Raw genomic sequence first — 12,319 nt, 5'->3', positions numbered from 1 at the left:
GTTCACTGAGAACAATCCCAGAATTTCTTTCCCCTCTGCAGAACAGTTTATCACCTGGCGAGGATGCTGAATTTTTAATGAAACCTAATAAATGTCTAAAATCACTTCTTTCAAATCATTCAGTTTTCTGTCTTTTTACTGTTAAAATATAAATTTCACTAGCTCTCTAATCCCCACCATACAGTGGTAAAGAAAGAAGACCGAATTTCTAGTTTGTAAAAGTTATGTACAAAAGTTTGCAAATAAAAGCATGAAAAATGTTTAATAAGTGTTTTTAAAAGAGAACATTTGCCCTATTTTCCTTTTTAATAGAAACTTAAATTTCCAATTTATTTTCTCTTTTAGGATAAAATTATTTAGGAAGCCAAGAGAACAAAGTTTAAAAAAAGCATCGTATGTTTTAATTAAATGTTCCCTATTCAGAAGCAGGGCTTGGTATATCAGCAGATCCAAGATAGGACAAAGGCTTGCCCCAACTAGCTAGTAATACTACTTAGCTTAGATTTTGCAAATGCTGATGGTCTATCATTAACCAGAAAGTCTCTAACACTTTCACTTCTGAAGATAATTTTACATTAGAAGGTTTGAAAGGTAGTTGTTTTCCAAATCTAGGAGACAGACTTCTCCAGTGCCGGGTGAATTGATTTTAATCACAACAAGTTAAATCAGTGATTTAAATCACAATTCAAGAATCACACAAAAAAACCATTGATTTAAATTAAGTAACCCAAAAAAGCTAAGAATTAAGTGTGCTCTAAGCACAGTCATTTTAGAGTAAGCCCCACTGAACTCACTGGCACGTCTGTGGGTTTGTTTCTGTGTGTGTGGGTTTTTCAGTAGAAAACTGAAACTGGGGCTCCCTTAGAACAGCGGAGTAATGCTAAAGTAAAATAGGGAATAGATTTATGGCATCACCATTATGTTCTGTGAACATGATGTTCCACAATAAGAGGTATGTATTATGCAATGTAAAATAAGAAAATGACAGTAGTGGTAACTGTATGTACCTCTTACTGCAGCTTTTTGTACGGTACAGTGAGCCCTCGCTACTTCGCGGTTCGACCATCGCGGATTCACGACTTCGCGGACTTTTTTCAAAGCCTCGGGGGAAGCCGGTGGGGGGGCATCCCAGGCGCGCCTGGGATGCCCCCCCGCCGGCTTCCCCCGAGGCTTTGAAAGCCGTGGAGGGGCTCCGGCGGGGGAGCAGCCCAGGCGCGCCTGGGATGCCCCCCCGCCGGCTTCCCCCGAGGCTTTGAAAGCCGCGGAGGGGCTCCGGCGGGGGAGCAGCCCTGGCGCGCCTGGGATGCCCCCCCGCCGGCTTCCCCCGAGGCTTTGAAAGCCGCGGAGGGGCTCCGGCGGGGGAGCAGCCCAGGCGCGCCTGGGATGCCCCCCCGCCGGCTTCCCCCGAGGCTTTGAAAGCCGCGGAGGGGCTCCGGCGGGGGAGCAGCCCAGGCGCGCCTGGGATGCCCCCCCGCCGGCTTCCCCCGAGGCTTTGAAAGCCGCGGAGGGGCTCCGGCGGGGGAGCAGCCCAGGCGCGCCTGGGATGCCCCCCCGCCGGCTTCCCCCGAGGCTTTGAAAGCCGCGGAGGGGCTCCGGCGGGGGAGCAGCCCAGGCGCGCCTGGGCTGCTCCCCCGCCGGAGCCCCTCCGCGGCTTTCAAAGCCTACTTCGCGGATTTTCAGCTATCGCGGTAGGGTTTGGAACCTATCTACCGCGATAAACGAGGGTTCACTGTATACTGGAATGATAGATTCTAAACCTAGTTAAGTAATTAAACAAGCCACAAGGACTAGTTAAACTAAACTTTACCCCTCCCCCCCCCCCATACACCCCACAAAATATCCAAATGCAGCAAATAGCTTGGGAATTTGCTTGTCAAATCACACTTATACTAAAAGGCATAGAGAGATTCATGAAGAATGATCTATTGCAAAGTGAATTATGTAAGTTACTAACCAGTTGACCCACTCAAACATATCCACACCACTTTCTCCCAATAAGCAGTTTTTCTTATGATGTTTCATTCTTGTGACAAGGCCCTGCATCATCTTCTTGCACTGTTTACACTTAACATATTTTTCCTTTTTTACCCATTTCTTCAAAATATTCCCAGATAGGGGCTCTTACACCCAGAAGCCCTGACAGTTTTTCCTATGGAAAAAGTCAGAGAGAATATAAGAAGTTGTGTGCGCACTGAATAATGTCTTCCCTTTTCCTTTCCAGTCCACCCCACTGTTCCTTCCTATGCTGCCTCCATCCATTCCTATACAGTATATATATTGTGTCCATGTTGTTAAGACACTGTCTTAACTAACTCCTCTGTCATGATTGGCCAAGGGCCACCTAACAAAAACAACCCTATCCAATTTGTTGTTTGTTTCTTTGCACATGTAACTTTTTAGTCTGCTGAGAAACAGAAATAAAAAGTCCAGAACTTTCAAGAAGCAAGCATTAGTAGTTAGGCTGGATAACCTAGAGCTATTAATTCATTTTTATGAGTCTACGTGTAGCATGTCTGTGATACAATTAAATCTTAACTTATTTTTAAAAGAGAAATTTAGCATTTTATTGATTTTATTTTTAAAAATGAAAATCTGATTTAAATAAAAAAATATTTTTTCTACAATCATAATCAGGGTTTGGCAACCTTTCTTGAATTAGGGGCTGCTGACCCACATAAAAATCACTCCGGGGCTGGAGACTCCGGGGAGGTAGCAGGGGGATTGGGGTGCTAGCACAGACTCCCCAATGCTGGAGGAGGCCCTAAGCCTAGGGGACTAGATCCAGGGGCCACATCCAGCCCCCCAGCCTTAAGTTCTCCACCCCTGCTCATTTTGCTAAACACCAAAAAAGTAAAATTAACAAGACTCCCATAGTTTTTATTGATGGTATTCAAAACCTTGCACAAATTGTGCTGTGCATGCTTAGCAAAGCTCTTGAAATAGACAGTAGAGCTAATTACTATGGTGGACTACACAAACCACGCTCATTAAAAGGTAAAGGAAGGGAGACCACCCCTTCTTCCCCCCCTTGCAAAAACAGGAAGTAGCTATGGGAGATAGAATGCTTCCCCCTCACAAATCCTGGGGAGGTGCAACTTCAAATTTTTCAGACCTTTACTAATCAGCAAGGATATCCATAACAGATTAGCCTTTTGAACAGAGTCTCCTCACCATTGCTCACAATGTCACAGCTGAATCAGTGTTAATAGGGAGGGTTTTTTATATATAGACACAGGAATTTCATGATGTACACAAGTCTATGGACTACAAGCAGGTTCCAGAGACAACATGGTTGAGTAGCCTCAGCAAATCTGTCCTACCTCCATCATAAGTGTAGAAGAGGGCATAGAAACTTGGCTTCTCATCAAGTTTTCCTGGTAGATACCCCACCATCCTTTCCTCACATTGTAATGGAATAGTGGATGTTTAGTCGAAGTTTTAAGCCCTATTTAAGAATTAAATATGCAGATCATAACTGAAGTTTTAATGAGTGTTGCTTTACAGATGCAAACTACTGATATTGAAGCATACCAAACACTCAAAATATTACCTCTTAAAATTCTCATGTAGGTTATAGATACTATTTATAAAAATAGAATGAATAATTTACTCCAAAAGTTTCTGAATACTCAGGCAATAAAATTTATAGAAGATGATAGAGTTGTTTAGTTTCCTTTTTTAGTATGTGTATTCACAATCAGCATGTCTTTAATTGTATTAACTGTAGCACTACACAGCACATACACTTAAGATGGCGCAAGTGTCATACTACTAACTGAGAGCATTCACCTCATGGCAATAGAGGAAAAATTGTTGGCAGCACCAGTTATTTGTTTACAGTGTTTATTAAATTTGAGGGGCTCTATATACTATCTTTTTAGGTTGGATGACTTTTGGTTTTGGCCAGATTCACACCATATAATTGAATAGTAGAGTAAAAGACCATGTTTGAAAGTAACTGCATATAGGTATTGTCTTATTTAACAAATGCCCCCTGAAAAACCACCACCAAGGTTACTAACTTAAAACAAAACCTCAGACACCCGGTTTCTCCACATAAGGCACAAATGGCAACAAGCCCCCATGAAGCTGCACTGAAAATGTTTAACTGCAAAAGAGGAGGCAAAGCCCAAATAATTGAGAGTACTTATGTCAGTTTGCTAATGATAATGGTCTCAAGTGTTCAGAAGGAATGAAACTAGAACTACAGAAGTTTTGAATTATATAAAGCAGAATGGATAAGTATCTTTCAGTTTTCCATGAGTCAGTAAGTCTAAGCCACCAAATTCAAATTGTCCATCATGTCTGATCTACATTTACATACAGCTTTTCTTATTTACTTTATATCCTCTTGCAAATACTCATGAATCAGATATAGCCAAGTGTTAAGATTCCTTTATTTTTACATTAAATATAGGAGCAGCAAAGATTGGGAAAGAATCATATTTGACAGTTTACCCCACAATTTATAGTATTGCAATTTCTTTTCTACTCTATGACAAATAATCAACTTTTATCCAAATTATTGCTTTACTAAAAATTACAAAGTTTAGTTCTGTTTCCAACATTAAAAAAAAACACCACTACAGGATTCTGCTGTGTGCCCCATCTAGGACAGAAATTTGAACTAAAAATAAATGGCAATGTTCATGTGGCGTAAAATAATAGAGATCCAACTACATGAACATGAGAGCAGAACATTAAATTGTAATGAGTCTGCATCACTAAAGCTGTGGCTAAAATGTTCCATTTCTGTAGTTTCATGAAAATGTTACTAGAAAATGGAAAGAATCAGCTTTAGTCAAATAATCCAGTAATATACAAGGTCAAACCTAAACCCATCTCAAACAATGTGGGACTGTTAAGTAACACTTGATGTTTGCAGTGTTGTAGCCCTACTGGTTCCCAGATATATTAGATGCACAAGGTGGGTGAAAAAAAGCTCTGTGTAGTTTGAAAGCTTGCCTTTTCCACCAACAGAAGTTGGCAGAATAAAAGTTAACACCAACACCTCATCCACCTTGTCTCTCAACACAGACTTTCAACAAGTTCTCTGTTCCAGCTTGCGTAAATGTCAACGTATGTCCTTCCTTTTTTTTAAAAACCTACCCAAATCTTTGCTCTATACGTTTATAACATCCAGAAGAGTACTCAATATGCCGCAATACTTTACCGTAAAGACAATGCTACAGGAAGATTCAGATGGAAGTTCTTCCCACACTGAAGTAGGTCTCCAAAAGCAGCAACCAATAAATTATCTCTCTTGAGCTTCACCTTGAGTTTATTCCTTCTCTCCTAGATACACAGATTCTTACATCACGCCCCCCAGCAAATCTTCCCTCCCTACCCCCAAAAGGCAGATCAACTCCAGCAGCAGGGGGTGGGTGAGATTCTGTGGCCTGCACTGTGTGGGGGGTCAGACTAGATCAGTGGTCCCCAACCTTTTGAGGTTGTCGGGCGCCAGGAGGCGTGGCCGTTCGCCCGCCAGGCGCCAGAGGGCGGGGACACTTGCACGCCCGGGGCCGGCCCCCTCCCCAAGCGCCGCGCGCCCGGGGCTCCCTCCCCTCCCCAAGCGCCACGCGCCCGGCGCTCCCTCCCCTCCCCAAGCGCCGCGCGCCCGGCGCTCCCTCCCCTCCCCAAGCGCCGCGCGCCCGGGGCCGGCGCTCACCGTGCGCCATGTGCCCGGGGCCAGGCCAGCCCCGAGCACCTGGTGGGCGCATGCAAATGCCCCCGCGGGCACCATGGCGCCCACGGGCACCGTGTTGGGGACCACGGGACTAGATGATCATAATGGTCCCTTCTGACCTTAAAGTCTATGAGTACTATGAGCAGGAAAAGTATGAAAAACAACAGTCATGGACAGAGATTGACAGGACTATAAAAAAAAGTGAATTCCTAATTTTTTTCCAGACCAGCTTTAAACTGGGCCAAGCTTGGTAAAGGTCATTCACTTATGATGCAACATTTTCTATGAGGCTCCCTGATAGTTATACATGGATTATAATAGGCACCACCCATACGTACCCTACTGTATGCATTTTGTTACACAGGGTTTTTTTGTTTATTAAAACAAACAATTAAAACTGGTGCAAAGGTGGTGTTTCCCCAAGAAAATTGCTCAGTATTTTCACCCAGAGTATGTGCTCTAGCTGCACAAAATCAACATTCACCATGAAAAGCTAATTCAGCCACAAAGATATTGCATTTCTCTCATTCCCAGTATCATTTAAATAGTAAAGCATTTTATATCTCATTTGACCTAGTCAGATGATTCTCTGATCCAAAGTCCAAGATCTCAAAAATGGTATCAACAACATAAATATACTCTGCCTTCTACAGATAGAGATTAAATTAATCCCTCCACAAACCTCATTTGGAGGAATTTGTCTAAGCTAAAAACCTCATCACTAAAATATTCCTCAGCAAACTCTACACCTTCACCATACAATTAAGGTTTATTTCTTGAAGCTTTCGTTTCTCCCTTTTAAATCTAAATTGAAAATTCTTCGCCAAGAAAGTTATTTACACTTGGAACATCTATTGTTCAGTAAATTAGCTCTTTTCTAGGAAATCAATATCTTGAAGAATTGCTACTTATAGGTTCAACATGTTAAGAATCTCTACTCCTCCCCCCTAACAAAAATAGCCAATTATGGACACCAAAATTGCAGAAGATGCCTTAATTTAAAAAAACAAAAAAAAAACTTCACAGTTCATTGTTAACCTACCCTTTTCAACTCAGTATGTTATGGTACAACTCCAATCACAAAAAATACTGTGTTTATTTTCTAAACATATACACACAGACATTCTCCTTCCTCCTAATGTAGCTTTCAAAATGTCAATTTTCGAAATAGCTAGTACAGAGCTGCACACTTTCGTTTCTGCTTCCTTTAACTGTTCTACCTTCATCAATCGGGGTTTGCCTATTTTTGACAGATTATATAGATATTTGAACATGGATACTGTTCTTAAATCCCATTTCCAGACTCAATCCTTCCCTCTTCGCAGCCTAATATTCATTACACTCACACATTAACAAATTACACACCGCACTGAGCCAGGAAATCTGGTGAACACACATATTTAATCCACTGCAAGCCAGTCCCTACTTATTCCAAGCCAAGAGCAGACCAAGGGTTTTATTTTTTGAAATTCAGTGGCAGGAAGAAAAAAAAAAAAGTCTCAGCTGCAAGACACTGAATCCCAGGGGGCCTCGTGCATGAAGTGCCACCGATTCCTCGGGGCGACCAAAAGACTTTAAGCAGAACTGCCCCCCCCCCCAAAAAAAACTCCCCACGCAAATCCTGGATGTTAATTGTCTAAGCTCCAGCGCTCCCCCCTTTTCCCCCTCCAACAAAATGGCGACGTGGACAGCGGGGAGGAGGAGGAGGAGAAATGAAAGAGCAGCCCTCTCCGGAGGGCCGCGATGGGTGGGGGGCAGGAGTGGGGGGCTAAGGAAAAGGGGGGGCCTGGAAATGGGGGGGACCGGAATGTGACGGGCACTGGAATGAAGGGGCCCCCCCCCCCCGTTGCCTAGGGGACCCCAAGGGAGGCCGAGCTGGGCAGAGAGCGGCAGGACCCAGCGGCTCCCCCCCGGCAGGCGGGATCCCAGCCCCACAGAGCGGGGGAGGGCGCAGGCCGCGCGGGGCGCTCCTGAGGGAGGGGAAGGCCCCGGGAGAGGGGGGGTCGCGGCCCCGGTACCTTTTTTTCTCGCCGGCGCTCTCCATGGCGGCGGCTCCTGGCTGCTGCGGGGCGGCTCAGCGCATGGGGCAGGGCCGGGCTCGGCGGCGGCTCTGAGCGCGCAGGGCGGGCCGGGGGTGGGGCGCCGCGGCCGGGCGGGGCGGGCCCGAGCCGGCGCCGAGCCACTGAGCGGCCGCCGGGCGCCCGGCCCCCTTCGCCGGCTGGGTCAGCTGAGCCAACAGCTGCGAGGGGGCCGGAGCCGCACGTGTCGGGCTGTGTGCGGGGGACGAGCCCCCTCCGCCCGGGCCTGCGCGGACGCGGCCTGCAGAGCGCTCGGGGCGGGGCCAGGCGGCGGGGCCCCGAGCCCAGCACCGACCCCCCCCCGGCACAGTGAGTCTAGCGACCCCCCTCCTCCCCCCCCCCCCGCCAGCACAGTGAGTCTAGCGACCCCCCCGCCTCCTCCCCCCCCGCCAGCACAGTGAGTCTAGCGACCCCCCCGCCTCCTCCTCCTCCCCCCCCCCCCGCCAGCACAGTGAGTCTAGCGACCCCCCCGGCTCCTCCCCCCCCGCCAGCACAGTGAGTCTAGCGACCCCCCCGCGCCAGCACAGTGAGTCTAGCGACCCCCCCGCCTCCTCCCCCCCGGCACAGTGAATCTAGCGACCCCCCCGCCAGCTCCCCCCCCCGCCAGCACAGTGAGTCTAGCGACCCCCCCCGCCCCTCCGCCAGCGCAGTGAGTCTAGCGACCCCCCCGCCAGCTCCCCCCCCCCGCCAGCACAGTGAGTCTAGCGACCCCCCCCGCCCCTCCGCCAGCGCAGTGAGTCTAGCGACCCCCCCGCCAGCTCCCCCCCCCCGCCAGCACAGTGAGTCTAGCGACCCCCCCCCGGCCCCTCCGCCAGCGCAGTGAGTCTAGCGACCCCCCCGCCAGCTCCCCCCCCCGCCAGCACAGTGAGTCTAGCGACCCCCCCGGCCCCCCCGCCAGCGACCCCCCCGTCTCTGCCTTCCCCCCCCCCCCCCGGCCAGCACAGTGAGTCTAGCCACCCCCCAGTACAGTGAGTCTAGCGACCCCCCTGCCTCCCTCCCAGCACTATGTCTAGCAACCCCCCCAGTACAGTGAGTATAGCGAGCCCCCCTGCCTCCACCCCCGTCAGCACAGTGAGTCTAGCGACCCCCCAGTACAGTGAGTCTAGCGACCCCCCCCGCTTCTCCCTAACACAGTCTAGCGACCCCCCAACACAATGAGTCTAGAGACTCCCCCGCATCAGCCCCCCCCCCCCCCAGCACAGTGAGTCTAGCGACCCCTGTGCCTCTGGCCCCCGCCTCCCAGCACAGTGGGGCTAGACACCCCCACCCTGACTCCAACCCTCCCCCCCAGCACAGTGGGACTAGAGACACCCCCAGGCTGCCTCCTATACACACACCCCTGCACAATGGGGCTAGAGACTCTCTGCCAATGACACTCTCTCTTCTCTCCCGCTCAGTGGGGCTAGTGACACCCCGCCCCCCATGCATAGTGAACCTCGAGCCTGCCCCCCAGACACAGTGAGGAAGAGACTCTCCCGCCCCAGCCTGACTCCAAGGCCCCCCTGCACTGAGAAGCCTAGAGACCCCTGAGGATGTCACTGCCACACTCCTTACCCACAGAGAAGCTAGAGATCCTCCCCCACACACATCCCCAGTGATGCTAGAAAAACTCCAGCTGCTAGGGCCCAGGGAACATTTTTAAGGGGGTGGGAGTGCTGACTTCTTCCCCCTTACCCTGCCTTCTCCTACCCCTAGCTGAGGTCAGGATCAAAGCCCTGGTGTGTGGAGCAGCACCAGGGACCCAGGGCATGACACTGGCAGGAGAGACTGCAGGAGAGCAGATTGTGTGTCTGTGCAGGCTCTACACATCAGAACTGCTGTTGCAGCTGAGCATGGAAAATGGCAGGAGGCAGTGTTCTATATGTCTTCCTGCCCTACACAATGATTCAAACATTGCTGTTTAGAAGTCACCGGGCATGGCTCAGACCACAAACTTTCCATTTATAGAACAAATAGACACAACTAATAAAACAATAAGGTCTTTTAAAAATTATGTCCCCTATCCTGAGACTCTTCATGAATAACCTGATACATAGAAGTGGTCCTATTTATATTAATAGGACTACTCACCTGCAAAAAGCCACTTGGGAATATAATGGTTTATAAGACAGGGTTCAGTGGATCCACTCCAACTCCCATTATGATAACAGATAGACTCCTACCAACTTCAGTAGGAGGACTGATGCAATGGGATGACCGACTTCTGGTGAATACGTAGCCTTACTGTAGGAGAAATATGACTGCAATGCAACCATAGTACACACCTGCAACCATTTATCACTCTAGTCTTTTGCAATACAATACAGGTAAAATAAGTTCTGTTAATATAGTATTAAGAAAATGTTCTGTGCTGAATATAATACAATTAGTTAGTACCTTTGGTACCAAAAGATGTCATAGTATTTTACGTATGCAGCATGACGAGCATCCATGGTGCTTTACCAAACACAGAAAAAGACTAGGTCCTTTCCCAACGAACTTGCAAGCAAACTCAAATAAAAAACCAAGAGACAACTGTGCCAGCACAAGTACAAGCCAAGACTTTGTTGGTGAAGAGAGGGTGTAGACTACAGGGTTTTTTCAAAAAACTTCCCATGTCTAGTCTGCTGCCACAGTCTTTCGAAAGTAAATCAAAAGAACGCAGCAGTTTTTTCGACCATGGAAAACCTTGTTTTACAAGGAATAACGCCTTTTTTCGAAAGTGCTCTTTCGAAAAAAGATACTATGTAATAGAAAATTGTGCTTTTTCGAAATAAAGCATCCAGACTGCCTGGGTGCTCTCTCTTGAAAAAGTGGCTTGCTTTTTTTAAAGTACTGGTTGTAGTCTAGACACTCTTTTTCAAAAGAGGCTTTTTCAAAAGAATCTTTTGAAAAGGCTCTTTCGAAAGAGGCTTGCAGTCTAGACATAGCCAGATTGACATAGTAAGCTTTGTGAAGGAAGCCTAACAAATATAGACACACAGTAAGAAATATCTGGAAAAGAGAAAAGCACCAAGAACATGACACACCACGGCTATGTCTACATTGGCACCCTTTTCCGTAAAAGGGATGCTAATGAGACAAGTCGGAATTGCAAATGCCGCGGGGGATTTAAATATCCCCCGCGGCATTTGCATGAACATGGCTGCCGCTTTTTTCCGGCTCGGGGTTTTGCCGGAGAAAAGCGCCAGTCTAGACGGGATCTTTCGGAAAATAAAGCCTTTTCCGGAAGATCCCTTATTCCTGATTTTAAGAGGAATAAGGGATCTTCCGGAAAAGGCTTTATTTTCTGAAAGATCCCGTCTAGACTGGCGCTTTTCTCCGGCAAAACCCCGAGCCGGAAAAAAGCGGCAGCCATGTTCATGCAAATTCCGCGGGGGATATTTAAACCCTCCGCGGCATTTGCAATTCCGACTTGTCTCATTAGCATCCCTTTTACTGAAAAGAGTACAAATGTAGACACAGCCCACATGACCACAGCTAAGGAGAGTGGAGAAAGAAACTTTTGGTCCGAGTCAGTGGAATTAGCATTGAAGGCTCCCCTGCAATGTTAACTATGTCTTCTCGATCATGTGGATTATAGGCCTTATTCTGTGAGGGGTAAATATAAGTGAGATACAGAGGGTGTTCAGAAGTGCTAAAAAGCTTTCATTATATTCCATCACATGGATCTGCAGCTGCTCTGTCTCCTTTCCCATGCTGGGTCTATCTTGTCAATTTAGATTATAAACTCTTCAGGACAGGTGCTGTCTGCTTTTCTGTACAGTGCCTAATACAATAGAGCCCTCTGCTTGGTTCACCTGTAGACATTCCCACAATAAATGATAAAACAAACAATAATAAATGCTCATTTAGGGCTGGGTAATTTGATATACTCTTAAATGAATGATACACAAGGAGCTACACCCGTTGAAGATAATATTTTATTATCTTTGATTTTTAAAGATAATTTTGGCATACCTTTCTGTACATATTTTATAATGTAATGAAAGCACCTTGAGGTGCAAGTTGGTGGTGCTGTGATACCCTTAACTCCCTGGCTTTTATATATGTAGGTTTTTAATTTTAACAACTCAGATAAAGTCATTTTTTGCATACAACTGAAGAAAATGGTGACTTTGAAGTTTAAACAGAAATGGCAGGGCGAATAGTTGCTGCAATCTGATACACATATGTCATGGATTCTTTTTATCCTTTGAGATTTCTCATCCAAGAACTGATGAAGGCTAGTTTGGCTTAGCTTATGAGATGTGACAATATTATAGCTCACGGCAGCAAGGCTGTGGACTTGTGATATTTTTGTTGTTCTGCTCACCGAAGCCTCAAGGACAGAAATAATCAGGACATAAATCAAAACTAGATTTCCCACATAAACATAAAAAAGCACCAATGCTAGGCCACTGGGGAAGAGAATAGATATTTACCTTTTAGAAGGAAGCACAGACAGACAGCCTGAAGATAGGGAAAAACTCACAGTGCACTGCCTTTATACCAGCTTAACTAGGCCACAGAGCCATTGTAAAGGCCTCTCGGGAATTCCCCTGATGTAAATGGGAACTTCTCGCAGGTGCACAAC

The 12,319-nt window shown here is 47.0% G+C and overlaps 1 protein-coding gene across 2 annotated transcripts in view; it reads right to left on the bottom strand.

The window, feature by feature from the left end:
* The window catches only part of HIF1A (hypoxia inducible factor 1 subunit alpha), a 45,663-nt gene extending 37,808 nt beyond the window's left edge, over nt 1–7,855 (bottom strand). Inside the window, exon 1 of one of the 2 annotated variants that reach the window (XM_075926365.1) lies at nt 7,705–7,855. In XM_075926365.1, coding sequence (XP_075782480.1) covers nt 7,705–7,730 — 26 coding nt within the window. In that variant the 5' untranslated portion in view covers nt 7,731–7,855. Of the gene's footprint in view, nt 1–5,173; nt 5,424–7,704 lie in introns of those variants that run through there. The other variant, XM_075926366.1, reaches the window with a different exon arrangement.
* Between the last annotated feature and the right edge of the window lie 4,464 nt (nt 7,856–12,319).

The sequence above is a fragment of the Pelodiscus sinensis genome, chromosome 4 (assembly GCF_049634645.1).
Source record: "Pelodiscus sinensis isolate JC-2024 chromosome 4, ASM4963464v1, whole genome shotgun sequence".
NCBI classification, from domain to species: domain Eukaryota; kingdom Metazoa; phylum Chordata; order Testudines; family Trionychidae; genus Pelodiscus; species Pelodiscus sinensis.
Note: the sequence above shows the minus strand (reverse complement) of the source record. Positions and strands in the feature narration are given on the sequence as shown.